Genomic DNA, 24,293 nt, shown 5'->3' with positions numbered 1-24,293 from the left:
ATGGTACAAGGCTGTTGTGAATATCCCTGTACCATGTGATCTCTGTGATCATTCACAGATTTCACACATAGTAAGCAATGATGTCAGAAGTGACATCTTGCTTACTCCTTTTCATGTGATCACTGATTGGCCAATCAGTGATCACATGATCTGGACCTCACACAGAGGTCCCGTACATCGATCGGTGTTCTGCTGTTTCCTTCGGATCGTGGTGCCGCGCACTCTCAGGGAGCGCGCACAATCCAAATTGGTGGGCGCCATTTATGAACAGCAACCCGCCCCTGCACTGCCACCATCCGGCCGTTTATATATTGGATGGGAAGTGGTTAAGGTGGCTCAACTCTAGATGGAGGACCAATGGAGACAGCCTTGGACGTATCACAAGGGTGACTCAAAAATACAAAGCCCGCTGTGATACTGACCAGTGGTGGAACTATCAGGGTCGCAAAGGTCCCACTTGCAACCGGGCCCTAGTGTTCAGCCACTGTAGGGGGGGCAAGAGGGCAGGAAGGGGGCCTGCTGCAGAACGTATGACTGAGCCCCCCTGCTGGACCGTAAGGCTTGGTTCGCATTGCAGTGACCCCAAAATCGTGGGACTTGCTTCCAACTTCCTTGCAACTTTTGTGACTTCATTTTGCAGTCTACGGCACCCAAATTGTACCAAAGTCGCTGAAAAGTAGTGCAAGAACCTGGCTTTTTTTTTTTTGTTGCTGCTGTGACTTGAGTCAGCACCAGGGGCGGACTGACCATTTGGAAACTCAGGTCAGTAGGGGGCCCCATGAGATGCCCCTGGTACCTTTTTCATAAGCTTTTTTGAGTTTGGGCAAGGACACGGGCCCCATGATCCCCTATTGCCCGGGGGCCCCATGAGTTGTCAGTCCGCCCCTGGTCAGCACCCATTGAAATGGATGTGTTTTGACTTGTCATGCGCTTTTACGCATCGCAAGTCACATGATCAGTCATAGCAGTGCGAACCGGGGCTTATAAAGGGCCCTGTGATGGGTAGTAAAGGACCCCAACATCAGTGGGAAAGGCCTTGGACCCAGAGGGAAGGTCCCCGGGCTCAGAGGGAAAGACCCCAAAACCGATGGAAAGGGCTCTAGCAGCCAGGAGGGGGGCCCTGAAGGTTTTAATTACTCCTTTGCTACTGACAGAATGCCTGATATATTTTGCCCGTAGTTCTACTTTTAGTACTTTTATATCTGCTCTCTTGCAGTTACTTTTTTCCAGGCCAAGAAGAGTTGACATTTCATAACTCTTTCTGCTGAAATAACACTCGATGATTAGAGAGTCAACCAATGAAAAAAAACAAAAAACACGTCGCACCGTTTTCGGGAACTCAATTTGTCTTCGCAATTTTTCTGTTCCTCTAGGTCTGGATTTGGGACAAGCACAGTCTAGACGAAGGCACTTTGGGGCGCTTCTCGGTGGAGACACGAGTGACAAACAACGACGCTGTCTCTTTCCTCATTATTGATGGAACCGAGCCTTCAGATTATACCACGCAGTACAACTGCACCGCCATAAATCAGTTCGGCGAGGATTCCGTGATTATCTCCCTGAGAGAGGAAGGTGAGCGCTCATTCATTCGTCATAGAGCTTGAGTGTCAGCCTAACATGGTCTTCCTCCATCTTGGCCATTGACATGTCCCCATCATGGAGAGCAATACATAACGGGTCCGCGCTTCTCTTCCAGCTACTCTGCCCCTCATGCTCCTGCTGATTGCTCTGGGTTTGGGGACGCTCTGCCTCTTCGTACTGGTGACCATCTGCGTTCTTTGCTGTCGGCGACCACGGAAAGGTAACGATTGATTTTCTATGTCCTCATTTTTGGGTCAACTTTCTTCTTCTGTCTACTTATCGTCATTGTCAGAGCCGGGTCAAGGTAATCTAAAACCCAGGTGAACACGCCAAATTGTGCCCCCCCCCCCCCCCCCAAGATTTATGAGCATTATGTGTGAGCAAAATCCCCCCCCAAAAAAAAACAAAAATGGAGCATTATTCTACATGCTCACCCCCTAAGCACACATTTCCCTGCTGAAATCCCCCTCCAATTACAATTTTTTGCCCTCCCATCCCCCAAGCCCAATTCCTCTTTCTCCCCATAGGCCCCCAGCACAAATTTCCATCCCCCCCAAAAAAAAGACGAATTCCCGCTCCAAGCACAAATTCCCCCCCCCCCCACTCCAAATCCCCCGTTCCAGTATAAATTCCCCTCCACCAATCTCCCAGATTTATGAGCATTATATGTCTGCAAACCCCCCCCCAAAAAAAAAAATTGCATTGATCTACATGCTTACCCCCTAAGCATACATTTCCCTGCTGAAATCCCCCTCCGATTCCAAATTTTTGCCCTCCCATCCCCCTAGCTCAAATCTTCTCTCCCCATATGCCCCCAGCACAAATTCCCACCCCCCCTAAAAAAGTTCCCCCTCCTAGCACAAATCCTCTACCCCTCAAATTTCCCCTCCAAGCACAAATCCCCCCCCCCCACACCAAACCCCCCGTTCCAGTACAAATTCTCCTCCCCCAATCCCCCAGATTTATGAGCATTATATGTTTTCAAACCCCCCCCCAAACAAAATGAGCATTATTCTACATGCTTACCCCCTAAGCATAAATTTCCCTGCTGAAATTCCCCTCTCGGTACAAATCTTTGCCCTCCCATCCCCCAGCTCAAATCCTCTCTCTCCCCATATGCCCCCAGCACAAATTCCCACCCCTCGATAAAAAAAACAAAATTTCCTCTCCTAGCACAAGTCGTCTACCCCTCAAATTTCCCCTCCAAGCGCAACCCCCCCCCCTCTCCAAACCCCTGTTCCAGTACAAATTCCCCTCCCTTCCAATCCCCAAGATGTATGAGCATTATATGTCAGCAAAAATCCCCCCCCCAAAAAAATCGAGCACTAATCTGCATGTTTATTTCCTAAGCATAAATTCCTCTCCTCCCAGTACAAATCCACCCCCCTGCTGAAATCCCCCTCCCAGCATAAATAATTGCCTTCCCACCCCCCTAGCTCAAATCCTCTCTCCCCATATACCCCCAGCAAAAATCCCCCCCCCAAAATAAAAATAATTCCCCCCAACTAGCAGAAATCCTCTACCCCTCAAATTTCCCCTCCAAGTACAAATCCCCCCCCCCTCTTCTAACATAAATTCCCCTCCCCCAATCCCCCATCCTAGCACAAATTTCCCCCCCCCCCCATAAATTTCGCTGTGTCCTAGCACAAATACCCCCCAATCACCCCAACTAGCACAAATCCCCCTAAAAAAAAATCCCCTCCTAGCACAAATCCCCCTCCACACACACACACCCACACCCAGGGGCAGACTGACAATGTATGGAGCCGCCAGGCAATCAGGGATCATGGGGCCCCTGTGTCCTCACCCACACTCAAACCACACCCACAAAAGCCTATGAAAGGTACCAGGGGCATCTCATGGGGCCCCCTACTGACCCAGGGCCCTCGTGCAGTGCCCGAGCGCCCAAATGGTCAGTCCGCCCCTGCACACACCATATTATTTTTCTAGTAAAGCCCCCCCCCCCAGCCCAAATCTTCTTCCACCATCTCCCCTCCCGACACAAATCCTCTCAAATCACCAATCCTAGCACACCTCCCCAATTTTCTCCTCTTAGATCAATTCTTACCCCCTGCCATCCTCCATATCCCCCTTCTCAACACAAATCCCCTCCCCCCCAATCTCCTTGTGGTTCCCCCCTCACCTCACATGATACCACAGTGCCCAGGGCAGCCACCCCTCCTACCTACCCCTTGTCCCGGCCTGCCTCTTCTGTTGTCTCTTATAAGAGTTATGTTAAGTGTTCCGATCATCTCTACTTTTGTTGTTTTTTTTTGTTTTTTCAAGACTCTACTTGTCTACATTTTTGAAGTGGTGCTCCCCAAGACCTAAAATTGCTTGGATCACCTCTTCAAATGTCATCTCCATCTTTCACTGACGTGTCTTAAGTTTCTTCAAGACTTTCTGCCTATCTTTGAAGTTTAAATCTCACTCCAAAGCCTATTTCTGATATGGCTCTCCCGTGTTATATTATCATTTGTGCTGAAGCTCCGCGTTGATAACTTTTTAAGAGGTTTGTTTGTCTCCCTCTTCTCACATCTTCAGCTAAGCTCTTTAATGTCCTCTGTCCTGTCGTCAGTTTTCTATTTCTCATGATCTACCATTTCATCAAGATATCGGGTTTCATAGATGTCTTACTTGCACGGTCGCTGATTTTTCCTCCTCTGCCCGCTCCAATGCCTCTTTTGTTTTGTCCTCCACAGAGGTAAAGGACACACAAATTCTAGCAGTCGAGGTTTCGGGTAGTGAACATAGCGATAGACACCCAAGCGACTCTGAAGAAGACCTCAAAGAACCATTGGTGAGTATCTAAATGTCAAGACAGAAGATAAATTTCAATCCCTTTTTTAGATATTTTTGATGGTATCAGTTGTTAATGTTCTCCTATTAGTCTATTAAAGAAATCTAGACTTTATCTTTTGTCCATCAAAGTCATCGCCAATGACTTCGTGAAGAACATTGGATATTTGGGTGCTCATTGATCATTGGTGATATTAATATCACCAATTGTCACCAATTTATCACCGATATATATCTAAAAAATCTCTTTTTTAGATATTTTTGATGGTATCAGTTGTTAATGTTCTCCTATTGGTCTACTAAAGAAATCTAGACTTTATCTTTTGTCCATCAAAGTCATCGCCAATGACTTTGTGAAGAACATTGGATATTTGTGCGTTCATTGATCACTGGTGATATTATCATATTCAATCTCTTTTTTAGATATTTTTCATGGTATCAGTTGTTAAAGTCTAGATTTCTTTAGTAGACCAATAGGAGAACATTATCTTTGGCCATCAAAGTCATCACCAATGACTTCGTAAAGAACATTGGATATTTGGGTACTCATTGATCATTGGTGATATTGGTCTACCCAAGATTTCTTGGGTAGACCAATAGGAGAACATTATCTTTTGTCCATCAAAGTCATCGCCAATGACTTCGTGAAGAACATTGGATATTTGTGCGCTCATTGATCATTGGTGATGTTATCATATTCAATCTCTTTTTTAGATATTTTTGATGGTATCAGTTGTTAAAGTCTAGATTTCTTTAGTAGACCAATAGGAGAACATTATCTTTGGCCATCAAAGTCATCACCAATGACTTTTTGAAGAACATTGGATATTTGGGTGCTCATTGATCATTGGTGATATTATCATATTCACACAAATATCCAATGTTGTTCACAAAATCATTGGCGATGACTTTGATGGCCAAAGATAATGTTCTCCTATTGGTCTACCCAAGAAATCTAGACTTTAACAACTGATACCATCAAAAATATCTAAAAGAGATTGCTCTTTGATCATTGATGATATTATCATATCCAATCTCTTTTTTAGATATTTTTGATGGTATCAATTGTTAAAACTCTAGATTTCTTGGGTAGACCAATAGGAGAGCATTATCTTTGGCCATCAAAGTCATCGCCAATGACATCGTGAACAACATTGGATATTTGTGTGAATATGATAATATCACCAATGATCAATGAGCGCACAAATACCCAATGTTCTGCACAAAGTCATTGGCGATGACTTTGATGGCCAAAGATAATGTTCTCCTATTGGTCTACCCAAGAAATCTAGACTTTAACAACTGATACCATCAAAAATATCTAAAAGAGATTGCTCTTTGATCATTGGTGATATTATCATATTCAATCTCTTTTTTAGATATTTTTGATGGTATCAATTGTTAAAGTCTAGATTTCTTTAGTAGACCAATAGGAGAGCATTATCTTTGGCCATCAAAGTCATCGCCAATGACTTCGTGAACAACATTGGATATTTGTGTGAATATGATAATATCACCAATGATCAATGAGCGCACAAATACCCAATGTTCTGCACAAAGTCATTGGCGATGACTTTGATGGCCAAAGATAATGTTCTCCTATTGGTCTACCCAAGAAATCTAGACTTTAACAACTGATACCATCAAAAATATCTAAAAGAGATTGCTCTTTGATCATTGGTGATATTATCATATTCAATCTCTTTTTTAGATATTTTTGATGGTATCAATTGTTAAAGTCTAGATTTCTTTAGTAGACCAATAGGAGAGCATTATCTTTGGCCATCAAAGTCATCGCCAATGACTTCGTGAACAACATTGGATATTTGTGTGAATATGATAATATCACCAATGATCAATGAGCGCACAAATACCCAATGTTCTGCACAAAGTCATTGGCGATGACTTTGATGGCCAAAGATAATGTTCTCCTATTGGTCTACTAAAAAAATCTAGACTTTAACAACTGATACCATCAAAAATATCTAAAAGAGATTGCTCTTTGATCATTGGTGATATTATCATATCCAATCTCTTTTTTAGATATTTTTGATGGTATCAATTGTTAAAGTCTAGATTTCTTGGGTAGACCAGTAGGAGAGCATTATCTTTGGCCATCAAAGTCATCGCCAATGACTTCGTGAACAACATTGGATATTTGTGTGAATATGATAATATCACCAATGATCAATGAGCACACAAATATCCAATGTTGTTCACGAAGTCATTGGCGATGACTTTGATGGCCAAAGATAATGCTCTCCTACTGGTCTACCCAAGAAATGTAGACTTTAACAATTGATACCATCAAAAATATCTAAAAAAGAGATTGGATATGATAATATCACCAATGATCAAAGAGCAATCTTTTAGATATTTTTGATGGTATCAGTTGTTAAAGTCTAGATTTTTTTAGTAGACCAATAGAAGAACATTATCTTTGGCCATCAAAGTCATCGCCAATGACTTTGTGAAGAACATTGGGTATTTGTGTGTTCCTTGATTATTGGTGATATTATCATATTCTGTCTCTTTTTTTAGATATTTTTGATGGTATCAGTTGTTACAGTCTAGATTTCTTTGGTAGATTAATAGGAGAACATTATCTTTGGCCATCAAAGTCTTAACCAATGACTTTGTGAAGAACATTGGGTATTTGGGTACTCATTGATCATTGGTGATATTGGTCTACTCAGGGGCGGACTGACCATTTGGAAACTCGGCACTGCCCGAGGGCCCGGGGTCAGTAGGGGGCACCATGAGATGCCCCTGGTACCTTTTTCATAGTCTTTTTTGAGTTTGGGCTAGGACACAGGGGCCCCATGATCCCCTATTGCCCAGGGGCCCCATGAGTTGTCAGTCCGCCCAAGGGTCTACTCAAGATTTCTTGGGTAGACCAATAGGAGAACATTATCTTTGGCCATCAAAGCCATCGCCAATGACTTTATGAAGAACATTGGATATTTGGGTGCTCATTGATCATTGGTGATATTATCATATTCAATCTCTGTTTTAGATATTTTGATGGTATCAGTTGTTAAAGTCTAGATTTCTATAGCAGACCAATAGGAGAACATTATCTTTGGCCATCAAAGCCATCGCCAATGACTTTGTGAAGAACATTGGATATTTGTGCGCTCATTGATCATTGGTGATATTATCATATTCAATCTCTTTTTTAGATATTTTTGATGGTATCAATTGTTAAAGTCTAGATTTCTATTGTAGACCAATAGGAGAACATTATCTTTAACCATCAAAGTCATCGCCAATGACTATTTCAAGAACATTGGGTATTTGTGTGCTCCTTGATCACTGGTGATATTATCATATTCAATCTCTTTTTTAGATATTTTTGATGGTATCAGTTGTTAAAGTCTAGATTTTTTTAGTAGACCAATAGGAGAACATTATCTTTGCCCATCAAAGTCATCTCCAATGACTTCGTGAAGAACATTGGATATTTGGGTACTCATTGATCATTGGTGATATTGGTCTACCCAAGATTTCTTGGGTAGACCAATAGGAGAACATTATCTTTGGCCATCAAAGTCATCGCCAATGACTTCGTGAAGAACATTGGATATTTGTGTGTTCCTTGATCATTGGTGATATTATCACATTCAATGAGATGTCATCAAAGATCATTTCAAGAAGACTAAAACTGGGATAAATTTTGGATAGCCAAACTGGGATCATCACTCATCTCTCATTGTTCTTCATTGTTAATGCAGGACTTCATGATTGCATCGTAGGTGCTGAGGGACATTTGTTTCCAAGCACATGGTCATCATTTGTAGACATGTGCATGCAGGCTTGCTGTTAGAATCCACAGAGCTTCATAAAGCCAACCTAGACAGCCTCCCCCTCCCCTCCCCCAAATAAATACAGTTTACTATGCTTCAGTTATAAATGAACACAGTGAGTGATCATTACCAATCATTATGTTCAATCAGAAAAGGAAGGGGCTGGTAAATCTGACATATTTACCGGACCCTTCATCCGCTTTCCATTCTGAAGGATCCTATTGTGTGCTTGCAGCTTCAAGGGGGAAGGAGAGGAGGGAAGCTGGCGGCACTGGGGGCATACAGTGGGGTCTAGGCAGCAGAGGGAAATGTATGGTCCACCGGGAGGATGATGGGTGTGGTGGGGGGGGAGGCAATTACTGGGACAGATCCCCTGTATGGCTCTCTCTGCAACAGCTGAAATCCGGTAGGAGGGAGAGGAGAAGAAGCCAACTTTCAGCTGCTGCAGAGAGAGCCATACAGGGGATTAGTTCCAGTAATTTCCCCCCACACTGTGCTGATCACCCATCTGATCGGCCCCCCTACTGGCCTGGTCCCAGTACAGGTGGTACACCCTTATCCATGGCCCTGGATGCATGCCGGAAATTTTCATTTTGTTTCAGATGCATTCATTCTTGTTTTGTCATATTTGTTATGTTGAACTGGTTCGTTTTCGGAACTCGTTTTGTATCTTCGACATTTGTATTATATATTCGTTGGTCCGGGTGGATTTGAAAAATTTTGCAGTTCTTCCGGCAGATTTGCTATATATTCTATATATTATCAATGCGGATGGATTCCAATCAGACAGATTCGATATTTTCAGACGCTAGTCCAACCCACCAAGAGAAATGGCATGAACTGATTGGACAATATCAACTGGCGTCATGTGCATCCATTTGAATCCATTTGTTATCCCAATCCAGATGATGGAACGAATTCCAAAGTTTAATTATTTCCCCACGAGCCCGAAATTTCCGTCCAAAAAACGAATCGATACAAAACACGCATGTCTACTCATTAGGTTCAGGGCAGATTTTATGACACGACAAGAAGCCTAATCCCAAGTTTTTGATAAAACCGAATTAACCAAATTGTTACTTTTTTTTCTGTTAGCACACCGATACAGAATCTCAAAGAACATCACAGACGGAACACAGTGACATCCCCGATGACTCTCAGGTAAGTTCCATTCATGTACCAAAGTTGTAACTGTATCTAGGGTCATGTACTTGATATTACCAGTCTAATGTTGGAGGGTCCCAAGCTGATCATAGACGTTAGAGGATGCCAGGCCATCCTAATAAATGGCACTGGCCAGGGGCCCCAGATGCATGGAGGGCCCATGATCAGGGCCAGGATAAGGTGGGGCTGGGTATTGTGTTGGGGGGAGGGTGAACTAGCGATTTGGCCACTCCTGCCTCTCCTCTTTGAAAGGAGTAACTGCAGTGTTAGTCCTGTCAGAAGGAGCAGTGGCTGGCTTTTGATGGATAGAGGATTTAGCTTTCCCCTCCACTTGCAGGGGGAGTAAAAGAGCCGGCGCTGAGACTGAGAACTCACCTCAGTCTCAGCGTGGGAGAGAAAGAAGGAACTGCTTTCATTGCAGGTGGGAACAGCATTTGTGATCTGTGAGTACAAGGGGGAACGGGGGGCACAACTCTGATGTAAGGGACACTGTGATGGGGGAAACTGATGTATGGGAGCATTGTGATGGGAGAGCCTGATGTATGGGGGCACTGTGATGGGGGAAACTGATGTATGGGAGCATTGTGATGGGAGAGCCTGATGTATGGGGGCACTGTGATGGGAGAAACTGTTATATAGGGCACTGTGATGGGGGAACCTGATGTATGGGGGCACTGTGATGGGAGAACCTGATGTAGGGAGGCACTGTGATGAGGGAAACTGTTGTATGGGGGCACTGTGATGGGGGTACCTGATATCTGGGGACACTGTCATGGAGGAACCTGTTGTATGGGGGCACTGTGATGAGGGAAACTGATGTTTGGGGGCACTGTGATGGGGGAACCTGATGTATGGGGGCACTGTGATGAGGGAAACTGTTGTATGGGGGCACTGTGATGAGGGAAACTGTTGTATGGGGGCACTGTGATGAGGGGACCTGATGTATGGGGGCACTGTGATGGGGGAACCTGATGTTTGGGGGCACTGTGATGAGGGAAACTGATGTTTGGGGGCACTGTGGTGGGGGAACCTGATGTATGGGGGCACTGTGATGAGAGAAACTGTTGTATGGGGACAGTGTGATGGGTGTACCTGATGTATGGGGGAACCTGATGTTTGGTGACACTGTCATGGGGGAACCTAATGTATGGAAGCACTGTGATGGGGAAACCTGATGTATGGGAACGCTGTCATGGGAGAACCTGATATATGGGGGCACTGTAATGTGGGACCCTGATGTTTGGGAACACGGTCATGGGGAAACCTGATTTATGGGGGCACTGTGATGGGGGTGCCTGATGTTTGGGGGCACTGTGATGCGGGAATCTGATGTATGGGGAGATCGTGATGAGGGCACTTGATCTAAGGGGACACTGGAATGGGCACAACTGATATATGGGTACAGTGATGGGGGAACCTGATATAAGGAGGCACTGTGATGAGGACAGCTGATGCAGACTGGTAGAGGCCCCAGTGAATTACTTTGCCCAGGGGCCCATGATGCTATTAAGTGGCCCTACCCACATGCTCACATTGATACTGTGGAAGAGGAAGGTTGATTTAGACATGTTCATTTTATTATGTTGGGAGAAGCAACACAGATTAGGTATCAAACCTGAGGCAACAAATCAATAATTGCCATTGCATTGGAGGTCTACTGATCTGTATACTAGGACCCTTGAGCTTGGCCTACAGTAGGCTACACAGATCCTGCAGAGGGTAGATGTTGCTACTGCCAGTGGAGCCCCAACTTAATAATGTAACTCAACTCTTTGGTACAACTTTAACCCGTATTTTTATCTTTAGGACCCAACAAATGGCTACTACAAAGTCCGAGCCCATGATGACTCCCGCCCAACCACAGTTGCCTATCCAGAGTTTTCCTCACCTCCACGACCTCTATATTCTGCAACCACAAGCCTCAGCCCGCTCTGCCCAACTCCATCTTTACCCGGAGCTCCAAAACTGTATGACTATGCTCACCGATATGCCACCACCCCACGCCAAGGAAGTGAACGGATCCATATACCTCAAGGTCCATGCAGCATATCTACAGGTCCCAGTACCCACCCAGCACCTTACGCCAGAGCGTTCTGCAGTTACGTCCGTCCAGACCGATTCGAAACCCTGGAATCGGGAACCACACGGCTCTCCTACGCCTCCCTCTCCACGCACTGTGACTACGGCAGACCGGCACAGCAACGCATGCAAACTCACGTGTGACCTCAATTTTACCTTCCCAAAGCGGTTGAAGAAGAGTCAAGTTTTTTGGACATCTTGACCAGTATGGTGTCTTTGTCTTCCTGTTGACGTTTTGAGCTGAGGAACGTTTTGTTTTGAGGAACGCTCATTGGAAAACACAAACGAGAAAAAGAGAACATGTCAAGGGAAATGAACACTTTCTAGGGGGGATAAAGTCACAATTTGTATTCCAAAAATAGCAGAATTAGGAATTGAGCGGCGATGGGACATCCGTTAAACCCACAACAAGCACCAAGATTTCTAGTTAATGCAAAATATAGTATTAAAACTTTTCTGCCGTAAAGCAGCGTCTCGGAAATCAGCACTAATAACGTCAAAAAAAACAAAAAACGAAACAAGCGATACTTGGGTATTGCTAAAGTCGAATGCCTTGAAGTTGTTGCAGAGAAACAGCGCCCCACTGTGGCTCTTTTACGTACTGCAATTTTTTTTCTTTTTTTTTTTTTCTCTTTTTGCAAATCTATTTTTTATTACAAGATGCAATGTATGTATCTCTTTAAATGTAAATATTTATGGTAAGGATAACCTGTACATAGGTCCACATCGAAAAAGGCTTTCTTGAACACCGTGTGATTGAGAGGGCCACAAGATTTTTAGAAGGAGAAGCTTGGGGACACTTTTAAAAGGGAATATTTTTTATTTCCTCCCTGGTCGTCAAAAAAAAAAAAAATGGACTGTTTTATTTATTAACCCCTACCATGCCAGGATGGTACGAGGCCATTTGTAAACTGGACCGAAATGTTTAAAGGAAACCTGATGCAGGCATTAAATACATTTAATTTATTGTATGTAGTCTACATGAGACAGATAATCAACCTTCTCCAGATAAGTGCAAATTTGATATCTTATGATCGATCTATTATCTATTGATTATCTATCTATTATCTATCATCTATCTATCTATCGATTATCTATCTATCTATCAATCCACCTACCTATCCATCCACCTATCCATCCATCTACCTATCTACCTACCCATCCATCTACCTATCCATCCATCTACCTATCCATCCATCTACCTATCCATCCATCTACCTACCCATCCATCTAGCTACCCACCTACCCATCTAGCTACCCACCTACCCATCTAGCTACCCACCTACCCATCTAGCTATCCATCCATGTACCTATCCATCCATGTACCTATCCATCCATGTACCTATCTACCTATCCATCCATCTACATATCCATCCATCTACCTATCCATCCATCTACCTATCCATCCATCTACCTATCCATCCATCCATCTACCTATCCATCCATCCATCTACCTATCTATCTACCTATCCATCCATCTACCTATCCATCCATCCATCCATCCATCTATCTATCTATCCAATATCTATGGGACAAGAGGTGGGCAGGAGGGGCAGGCGCCCCCTCACCACACGCAAGCTACAGATCAGTGGCTAGCAACCACCAGGGCCGCAGTTTCATGTCTGCCCTGTCAGCTACTGCTGTCACACCGCGCTCCAACATACCTGCCTTCCACACCATCTGCCCAAAGTGGACATTCAACTGCCTTCTAGTCGAAAGAAAGAAATGCATTAGGAAGGGGGCCCTCACCCTGGGCTCTGGATGACCCTATCCCCGTACTGTATCTACCTATCCAATGGTACAATTTATTCAGTTGTTTGCCTGGAGTTCTTTCCTGGAGCCGGGACAGCTCCAGGAAATTTCGGACTTCGGAGAATGATAGTTGACCTCTACCCAGCCTAACGTGGCTGCTAAAATGGAACAAAGGGCTGAAGGAAGTGGTCCAGCTATGGTCAATTCAATGCCAAATATCTCAGGTTTCGTACAGTTGTGGAAATTTTTCTTGTGATTGTTGAGTCGCTCTTTCAGATGGGGTGACCTCCATGCAACGGGCCCTTTAAATGCGAACTTAAGTGGACCGGCCACCACCCTAGAAGCCGGCATTGGATACAGGAAGCCAAGAGTGGCCTATCATTTTATAAGGAAGCGTTGATGTTGCAAAAAGGAGGGCTTTCAATGCTGAGGTTTGGACTTTAAGTGGATCTGTCGGCCATTGTAAAGGTTCAAATGGTACATTTCTACACGAGAGCCAACAGCACAAGAAACCTTTATGTATCTTTACTAGAAGAAGGTCCTTGGAGACCCTCTCTAACATTGGTCTGACTTTGTTATTAGGAGGGCCGGTTTATAGGCTAAGCCCCCACCCACTTGCCATCTCAATGGCCCCTGATGAGGGATATTGGAAATTAAAAAAAAGTTGTCTGGGTCATAGTAACCAAGTAAAACTATTTCGAAGGGGCCCACCAAGCAGAGCAATCTAGCCAATAGGTCATGACAAATCCCTCTGCTGAAGTCAAGGAGCCTGGCCTCTAGTAAAGTGAAACCAGTTCAGAGGGGCACACAGAGCAAGCTTTTCCAGCCAACAACGTTAGAGAAGCCTTCTCTCCTGAAGTCAGGGAGTCTGGCCTCTAGTAAAGTGAAACCAGTTCAGAGGGGCACACAGAGCAGGATTTTCCAGCCAATAATGTTAGAGGAGCCTTCCCTCCTGAAGTCAGGGAGTCTGGCCTCTAGTAAAGTGAAACCAGTTCAGAAGAGCACACAGAGCAGGATTTTATAGCTCATAAAGGCAATGGAGCCTGTCCTCCTAAAGTCAGGGAGTCTGGCCTCTAATAAAAATGAAACCAGTTCAGAGGGGCACACAGAGAAGGGTTATTTACCTAACAGTAGGGAGTCTGGCCTCTAGTAAAGTGAAACCAAGTCAGAGGGGCACACAGAGAAGAATTTTCTAGCTCATAAAGGTAAAGGTGCCTGCCCTTCTAAAGTCAAGGGGTCTGGCCTCTATTAAAGTGAAACCAGTTCAGAGGGGCGCACAGAGCAGGATTTCCTAGCTAATAAAGTCAATAAAGCCTGTCCTCTTAAAGTCAGGGAGTCTGGCCTCTAGTAAAGTGAAACCAGTTCAGAGGGGCACACAGGGAAGGGTTATCTTGCCAATAGGACAACGGCAAACACCTAGTAGAGCCTTCCCTCCTGAAGTCAGGGAGTCTGGCCTCTAGTAACAAAGTGAAACCGGTTCAGAGGGGCACACAGAGCAGGATCTTCTAGCTGATAATAGAAATGGCAGACGCCTACCCTTAGGCAGGGCAGGAAACATTTCTAGTGCCGACAGGTTCACCTTAAAGGCCAAATTCCACCAAAATTGATATTGAAGTTTTGTGTGGTTGGGGGGCCAACGGAATCATGTGCTGCTTTTTATTTTATTTTTTTTTTTATGTACCCTGGCAAGATTCTCCCATCTGAATTCTCAGTTGTGGCCAATGTCCGTAGAAAAAAAAAAATTCTGGATGGTGTCACGGCCCTCCCACTCATGGATGGTGTGACGGCCCCTTCATTCATGGATGGTGTGACGGCCCTTTCATTCATGGATGGTGTGACGGCCCCTCCCACTCATGGATGGTGTGACGGCCCCTCCCACTCATGGATGGTGTGACGGGCCCTCCCACTCATGGATGGTGTGACGGGCCCTCCCACTCATGGATGGTGTGACGGGCCCTCCCACTCATGGATGGTGTGACGGCCCCTTCATTCATGGATGGTGTGACGGCCCCTTCATTCATGGATGGTGTGACGGCCCCTCCCACTCATGGATGGTGTGACGGCCCCTCCCACTCATGGATGGTGTGACGGGCCCTCCCACTCATGGATGGTGTGACGGGCCCTCCCACTCATGGATGGTGTCACGGCCCTTCCCACTCATGGATGGTGTGACGGGCCCTCCCACTCATGGATGGTGTGACGGGCCCTCCCACTCATGGATGGTGTGACGGGCCCTCCCACTCATGGATGGTGTGACGGGCCCTCCCACTCATGGATGGTGTGACGGGCCCTCCCACTCATGGATGGTGTGACGGCCCCTCCCACCCATGGATGGTGTGACAGCCCATCCCACTCATGGATGGTGTCACGGACCCTCCCACTCATGGATGGTGTCACGGCCCTTCCCACTCATGGATGGTGTCACGGCCCCTCCCACTCATGGATGGTGTCTCGGCCCCTCCCACTCATGGATGGTGTCACGGCCCCTCCCACTCATGGATGGTATGTACACTAGAATAAACAAAACGCTGGACAGTGACAACAATGCCCCCTGCTGGGGGACATCAGTTGACACAACCGGTCATGAAGAACAAATACATTCATGTTTTCTTCATTAAAAATGTTACATTTTAAAAATCTCGCGTTTGTGAGAAATGACATTTCCTTTTTTTTTCTGCACTTATCTGGAGGATTAAAATCTTCATGACGCTTCCGGTCCGTTCTGTTCTCCTGCCTTAAACGTTTTTTTTTTTTTCTTTTTCTTGTACAAATTGATTTACATGTTGCTGCATATCGTCACATGGATCCCATGATGTTACACATGTATGTATGAGAAGGTGCAATTCTGCTCGTTTTTATATATGTAAAGCTATAAAAGATATTTATATTTAATAATTAAACCAATCCGAAAAATGACTGCCAACGCCTTTTTTTTTCAGTTTTTTTTTAAGTGCAAACTCGTTCTTAAAGTGTAACTCCACTTTTGTTAGGAGAAAAAAAAACCCTCCCCCTCTGGGTGATCGATGTACATTGCAGGGATTTTAGCAAACTTTGTTGTAGATTTCTACCTTTTTGTTTTCTGAAGAAATAGCTGTTTGTCTGTCTGTGCCCATGTGCAGAGCGAATGTGAACGGGAGCGACTTTGTAATCATAAGTCAGCTGGGTTCTAGTGAGGAAAGTGGCAGGGTTTGCATCCCTTTGGCAGCATTTCCACAAAAATAATATTTTGGGTGCAGGGGGTGCCCAGAATTGGCAATAGTGGGAAAATCAGTGAGCCAATCACACGCAGAAAATGACATATCTGGGGGGGGGGGCATTCTATATATACCATTTGTGTACAGAACGCCTCCAGGTTGCCATATTGTATTGTATTTTACAGAAAATTAAATTGAAAATGAAAGGTCATTGTTAATAACATTCAACACATTCATATACACTATATATATATTCCCTGGACCCCGCATTCACTATATCCGCTCTCCCCCCGGACCCCGCATTCACTATATCCGCTCTCCCCGGACCCCGCATTCACTATATCCGCTCTCCCCGGACCCCGCATTCACTATATCCGCTCTCCCCCCGGACCCCGCATTAACTATATCCGCTCTCCCCGGACCCCTCATTCACTATATCCGCTCTCCCCGGACCCCGCATTCACTATATCCGCTCTCCCCGGACCCCGCATTAACTATATCTGCTCTCCCCGGACCCCGCATTCACTATATCCGCTCTCCCCGGACCCCGCATTCACTATATCCGCTCTCCCCGGACCCCGCATTCACTATATCCGCTCTCCCCGGACCCCGCATTCACTATATCCGCTCTCCCCGGACCCCGCATTCACTATATCCGCTCTCCCCGGACCCCGCATTCACTATATTCGCTCTCCCCGGACCCCGCATTCACTATATCCGCTCTCCCCGGACCCCGCATTCACTATATCCGCTCTCCCCGGACCCCGCATTCACTATATCCGCTCTCCCCGGACCCCGCATTCACTATATCCGCTCTCCCCGGACCCCGTATTCACTATATCCGCTCTCCCCGGACCCCGCATTCACTATATCCGCTCTCCCCGGACCCTACATTCACTATATCCGCTCTCCCCGGACCCTGCATTCACTATATCTGGGGACCAGAGGAAAGGGCCCCGGGACTGATGGAATGGGCCCTAGGACGGGGTCAGGGGACCAGAGGGAAGGGACTCGGGATGAGTGGAAAGGGCCCCATGACCAATGAAAATGGCCCCGGGATAGAGTCAGGCAACCAGTGGCAAAGGACCTGGGATCAATGGACAAGGCTATAGGACAGTGTCGGGACCAGAGGGAAGGGCCCCAGGACCGATGGAATGGGACCTGAGAGCAGAGGGAAGGGAGCAGGGTTCAGTAGCAAGGGCCCTGGGACCAATGGAAAGAGCCCCAGGACGGGGTCAGGAGGGGCACTTCAGGGTTTCTTGCACTGGGGCCCTGAAGGGACCTTGGATAAGAAGCAACAATATATATATATATATATATATATATACACCTTGAACCTAGCCTAAGGTACAGTGCCACATACAGAAAACGTTGGCAGCAACCCTTCTGCACTCTTGTAATGTTGAGGCGAGAGCTTAGAGGAATAAATGCATCCTCAGAAAGTGGGAGTCTTGGTCTCCTGCCCTAGATCATCGGTGTCATTCGAAAGGGCTGCGCCAAGAAGGAAAATATCTACAGATAACAGTCTTTGGTGCTCTGAGATCGCCTCTTCTCCGGTTTCACATGTAAAATTGCAGAATAAGTGAATTAAAAAGTCCTTGATCCCGCCATCCGGGGGGCGGTAATTGGCAGCTGTTGCCGCCGTCAATAGAGGAGGCGATCTCCGTAGGCATGTCGGGCCGCTGCTAATTTGACAAGACCGGTGACAGACAGAAGATCGATAGAGGGGAGCGACCGATGGGACATCCTTCCATTGTAATGAGCCGAGCGACTTGTACAGCTATTCCTGGTGGAGTGACCAGGGCGAGGGACAATGGAGTGTCCCCGGGGCAGGGGCGGAGTGGCCATTTGGGCACTCAGGCACTGCCCGAGGGCCCGGGGTCATTAGAGGGCCCCATGAGATGCCCCTGGTACCTTTCATAGGCTTTTTTGGGTGTTGTGTGAATGTGGGTGAGGACACAGGGGCCCCATGATCCCCTATTGCCCAGGGGCCCCATGAGTTGTCAGTCCACCCCTGCCCTGGGGTCAGAGGTCTATGGAGCCACCATGAGGCCAGGCGGGATCCAGAGTCCGCCTCCCCACAGATAACAAGGACTTTGAAGAGTACCTGTCACAGCTGGGCTAGTGCAAGAAACTGTAGAGACTCACATGTGCGGCAGGAACTGCCACTCCTCTGAAAAGCGATCCCCGCTCAGACTGTTTTTCAGAGGTGTCCGATAGGCAAGTAAGAGGTGAATTGATTTTACTCTATAATTGCTGTACTACTGCGCCACAATCACACCCATTGATGATTCGTTATTTAAATCATTTTGTTAATTCCTTTTGTTCATTCGAATTTTCCTAATTCGGTCAATTTGAATCGGCATTCGAATTCAAATTTATTCTATTTGATATTCAAATTTCGGAAAATGGTTATATTCTTTCTGTTCTACTCTTTTCTATTCTATTCCTTATTTATTTATTTATTTATTTCAGGTACTTCTTCAGCGCTGTCAATTTACGCAGCTCTTTACATATATATTGTACATTCACATCAGTCCCCGCCCCTGAGGAGCGCACAATCTAAGGTCCCTAACTCACATTCATACATACACATACTAGGGACCATTTGGACAGGAGCCAATTCACCTCCCAGCATGTCTTTGGAGTGTGGGAGGAAACCGGAGTACCAGTCGGTGTTAGATCATCCAGAGACAGAGCTTAGGTTAGTCATTGTCTTCTTACACTTCAAAAAACCAGGAAAAAAATCCTCTGTACTGCAATTAAAACTGTAGCGGGTTCAACTTCTGTGCCTTATTGAAGAGTGAAACTGCCCGTGGATGGTGCTGAGTCAGCAGCTGACCATGTTGCCCAGATACACTGGGTCTAAGGAGGAAAGTCAATGCATAAAATGGCTTTTGAATAAGTTATCCTATATATGCAGATAGCAGGAGCAGGACAACCTCAGCTCCCTTTATACACGGCTCAGAAAAATGAAAGGAACTCTTTGAAAACCCATCAGATCTCAATGGGGAGGAATCTCCTGCTGGATCTCTATACTGACATGGACGGGCGATGGGTGAGGAACGTAAGGACGCCCCATCGTTGGATGAAAATGATCGACCTACAGAGGACTGAATTGAAAGACACCCCGAAAATCAAAGTGAAGAAATGATGCAGCAGGTGAGTCCATGTTGGTGAAATGTCATTGCAGCAACTCAGAATGGCCCTCAGTAGTCTGTGTGGCCCCCACGTGCTTGTATGCATGCCTGACAACGTCGTGGGAGGGTCCTAATGAGACCATGGATGGTGTCCTGGGGGATTTCCTCTCAGATCTGGACCAGGGCATCACTGAGCTCCTGGACAGTCTGAGGTGCAACCTGGGGGCGTCAGATGGACCGAAACATGACATCCCAGAGGGGTTCTATTGGATTTAGGTCATGTGAGCGTGGGGGCCATTCAATGGTATCAATTCCTTCATCCTCCAGGAACTGCCTGCATACTCTCACCACATGACCAGGAGGAACCCAGGACCCACTGCACCAGGAGGAACCCAGGACCCACTGCACCAGGAGGAACCCAGTACCCACTGCACCAGGAGGAACCCAGGACCCACTGCACCAGGGGGAAACCAGGACCCACTGCACCAGGGGGAAACCAGGACCCACTGCACCAGGAGGAAACCAGGACCCACTGCACCAGGAGGAACCCAAGGCCCACTGCACCAGGAGGAACCCAGGGCCCACTGCACCAGGAGGAACCCAGGACCCACTGCACCAGGAGGAACCCAGTACCCACTGCACCAGGAGGAACCCAGGACCCACTGCACCAGGGGGAAACCAGGACCCACTGCACCAGGAGGAAACCAGGACCCACTGCACCAGGAGGAACCCAGGGCCCACTGCACCAGGAGGAACCCAGGGCCCACTGCATCAGGAGGAACCCAGGGCCCACTGCACCAGGAGGAACCCAGGGCCCACTGCACCAGGAGGAACCCAGGACCCACTGCACCAGGAGGAACCCAGGACCCACTGCAGCAGGAAGAACCCAGGGCCCACTGCACCAGGAGGAACCCAGGGCCCACTGCACCAGGAGGAACCCAGGGCCCACTGCACCAGGAGGAACCCAGGACCCACTGCACCAGCGTAGGGTCTGACAATGGGTCCAAGGATTTCATCCCCATACCTAATGGCTGTCAGGGGGCCATTGTCCAGTCTGTAGAGGTCTGTGCGTCCCTCCATGGATATGCCCCCCCAGATCATCACTGACCCACCACCATAACGGTCATGCTGATCCATGTTATAGGCAGCAGAACGTTCTCCACGGCTTCTCCAGACCCTTTCCCGTCTGTCACATGTGCTCAGGGTGAGCCTGCTCTCATCTGTGAAAAGCACAGGGGGCCAGTGGTGGACCTGCCAATTCTGGGGTTCAATGGCAAATGCCAATCCAGCTCTATGGTGCCGGGCAGTGAGCACAGGGCCCACTAGAGGACGTCGGGCCCTCAGGCCACCCTCATGAAGTCTGTTTCTGATTGTTTGGTCAGAGACCTTCCCACCAGTGGCCTGCTGGAGGTCATTTTGTAGGGCTCTGGCAGGGCTCATCCTGTTCCTCCTTGTACAAAGGAGCAGATACCGGTCCTGCTGATGGGTTAAGGACCTTCTATGGCCCTGTCCAGCCCTCCTAGAGGAACTGCCTGTCTCCTGGAATCTCCTCCATGCTCTTGTCTCCTAGAATCTCCTCCATGTTCTTGTCTCCTGGAATCTCCTCCATGCTCTTGAGACTGTGCTGGGAGACACAGCAAACCTTCTGGCAATGGCACGTATTGATGTGCCATCCTGGAGGAGTTGGACTGCCTGTGCAGCCTCTGTAGGGTCCAGGTATGGCCTCATGCTACCAGTACTGACACTGACCCGAGCCAAATGTAAAACGAGTGAAAAACAGTCAGAAACGATGAGTGGGGAAAAAATGTCACCTGCAAAACCATTCCTGTTTTGGGGGTCGTCTCATTGTTGCCCTTCTAGTGCACCTGTTGTTCATTTCATGGGGTGCAGAGGTGGAGGAAGGTGCAATGGTGGAAGGGGGTGCAGAGGTGGAGAGATATGCAATGATGCTAAGGGGTGCAGAGGTGGAAAGGTTTGCAGGAGTTGATGGGGTTACAATGGTAAAAAGGGGTGTGAAGGTGGAAGGAATTGCAATGATTGACAGGTTAGAAGGGATGGAAGGGGCTGCAGTTGTTGAAGGGTGCTTGATGAGGGGGTGCAGATGTGAGCAGAACTGAAAGGGGGATGTGTAAGGGGGTGGAGGGTGCAGAAGTGAGCAGTGCACAGAGGTGGACAAGGGGGTGTAGAAACAAGTAACAAGAAGCCGTCTGCATGCCTAGGTCAGGTAAGTAGCTGAAACTGATGAACATCCCCCTCTGCTACTTACCTGACCAGATCGATATCCCAGGAGTGTCATGGGCTCAATGCAACTCGGTTTACAAAGTGTTCCTTTCGTTTTTTTGAGCCGTGTATTATAAGGCCAGAAGTTGGTGGACAGCTGATCTTCACGCCTATGGAAGCTTGATGGACATCCCATTCCAAACCATGGCCATTAGAGTGGAGTTCTATCCACGGTCACTATTCCACCCCCTAATGACAAACATGGGTCGCTATTCCTCTTATTGATACCAATGATGGGGCACTATTCCTAGGGTTGCCACCTCATCCCTTTAAACCCGAACACATTACACAGGTTCTGAGGCTAATTTAATGAGTTTAATTACCACCTTAATCAGCCACAGAACTTGTGTAATTAATATGCTTTCAGTTTAAAGGGATGAGGTGGCAACCCTAACTATTCCTCCTACTGAAACTAAGGATGGGGCACTATTCCTCCCACTGACACCAATGATGGGGCACTATTCCTCCCACTGACACCAATGACGGGGCACTATTCCTCCCACTGACACCAATGACGGGGCACTATTCCTCCCACTGACACCAATGACGGGGCACTATTCCTCCCACTGACACCAATGACGGGGCACTATTCCTCCCACTGACACCAATGACGGGGCACTATTCCTCCCACTGACACCAATGACGGGACACTATTCCTCCCACTGACACCAATGACGGGGCACTATTCCTCCCACTGACACCAATGACGAGGCACTATTCCTCCCAGTGACACCAATGACGGGGCACTATTCCTCCCACTGACACCAATGACGGGGCACTATTCCTCCCACTGACACCAATGACGGGACACTATTCCTCCCACTGACACCAATGACGGGGCACTATTCCTCCCACTGACACCAATGACGGGGCACTATTCCTCCCACTGACACCAATGACGGGGCACTATTCCTCCCACTGACACCAATGACGGGGCACTATTCCTCCCACTGACACCAATGACGGGGCACTACTCCTCCCACTGACACCAATGACGGAGCACTATTCCTCCCACTGACACCAATGATGGGACACTATTCCTCCCACTGATACCAATGACGGGGCACTATTCCTCCCACTGATACCAATGATGGGGCACTATTCCTCCCACTGACACCAATGATGGGGCACTATTCCCCCCACTGACACCAATGACGGGGCACTATTCCTCCCACTGACACCAATGACGGGACACTATTCCTCCCACTGACACCAATGACGGGGCACGATTCCTCCCACTGACACCAATGACGAGGCACTATTCCTCCCACTGACACCAATGACGGGGCACTATTCCTCCCACTGACACCAATGACGGGACACTATTCCTCCCACTGACACCAATGACGGGGCACTATTCCTCCCACTGACACCAATGACGGGGCACTATTCCTCCCACTGACACCAATGACGGGGCACTATTCCTCCCACTGACACCAATGACGGGGCACTATTCCTCCCACTGACACCAATGACGGGGCACTATTCCTCCCACTGACACCAATGATGGGACACTATTCCTCCCACTGATACCAATGATGGGGCACTATTCCTCCCACTGATACCAATGATGGGGCACTATTCCCCCCACTGACACCAATGACGGGGCACTATTCCTCCCACTGACACCAATGATGGGGCACTATTCCTCCCACTGACACCCATGATGGGGCACTATTCCTCCCACTGATACCAATGATGGGACACTATTCCTCCCACTGTCACCAATGATGGGGCACTATTCCTCCCACTGATACCAATGATGGGGCACTATTCCTCCCACTGACACCAATGATGGGGAAATATTCCTCCCAGAAATACATTACCAGATATGCCCAGCAGATGTCGCTCTGCTACTTTCAATTGTTTCTTTTTCCTTTTTTTTATTTTGCTTTTTTTTTCTCTCTCTTTTTGCTTTGGGGTCTATTGAGAAGACCTTGAACTCCATAATTCCGTTTTATTCATGAAAAATATCAGTTTTGACAACTCTGTTCCTTTTATAAAACCGCTAGGAGGTATTTCTCCGCCCTTTCACTCCATATTTGGTTACGCAAAAATCTGTTTTCTGCTTTTGACCCCTAAAACTTCCCGCCATAATTTTGCAGAGCTTTTGTTCTGAGATTACACGTCACCCTGAGGGCCCATGTACATTATTGCGGTGCGATAACACGTGTGCAAATGAATGCGGCAAGACGTTCCAAAAAGTGTGCAAAGCGCAATCATGCTCAACGTAATGCACCCTGCTGCACTGCGCCATTCTGCAAAGCTGCTTTAGTTTGTTGGGGGGGTCAATGATGCGCAATACCCCAACACAGGAGCACAGGAAGGAGTGTGATTGGTGGAGACGGACAAAGGAATGAATGTGATTGGTGGGGGCTGAAAGAAGGGATAGGAAGGAGTGTGACTGGTGGAGATGGGAAAAGGAATGAATGTGATTGGTGGAGATGAGAAAAGGAATGAATGTGATTGGTGGAGATGAGAAAAGGAATGAATGTGAT

The 24,293-nt window shown here is 47.2% G+C and overlaps 1 protein-coding gene across 1 annotated transcript in view; it reads left to right on the top strand.

Annotated features, from left to right (window-relative positions):
• LOC149437954 (kin of IRRE-like protein 1) overlaps nt 1–16,097 on the top strand; it is a 73,114-nt gene extending 57,017 nt beyond the window's left edge. Inside the window, exons 10-14 of the mRNA XM_089660404.1 lie at nt 1,374–1,572; nt 1,697–1,801; nt 4,284–4,381; nt 9,282–9,347; nt 11,157–16,097. Of these exons, the coding sequence (XP_089516530.1) occupies nt 1,374–1,572; nt 1,697–1,801; nt 4,284–4,381; nt 9,282–9,347; nt 11,157–11,573 (885 nt within the window). The 3' untranslated portion in view covers nt 11,574–16,097. The remainder of the gene's footprint in view (nt 1–1,373; nt 1,573–1,696; nt 1,802–4,283; nt 4,382–9,281; nt 9,348–11,156) is intronic.
• The last annotated feature ends 8,196 nt before the right edge of the window (nt 16,098–24,293 follow it).

The sequence above is a fragment of the Staurois parvus genome, unplaced genomic scaffold (genome assembly GCF_062004578.1).
Source record: "Staurois parvus isolate SC_StPar_1 unplaced genomic scaffold, SC_StPar_1.0 ptg001239l, whole genome shotgun sequence".
NCBI classification, from domain to species: domain Eukaryota; kingdom Metazoa; phylum Chordata; class Amphibia; order Anura; family Ranidae; genus Staurois; species Staurois parvus.
Note: the sequence above shows the minus strand (reverse complement) of the source record. Positions and strands in the feature narration are given on the sequence as shown.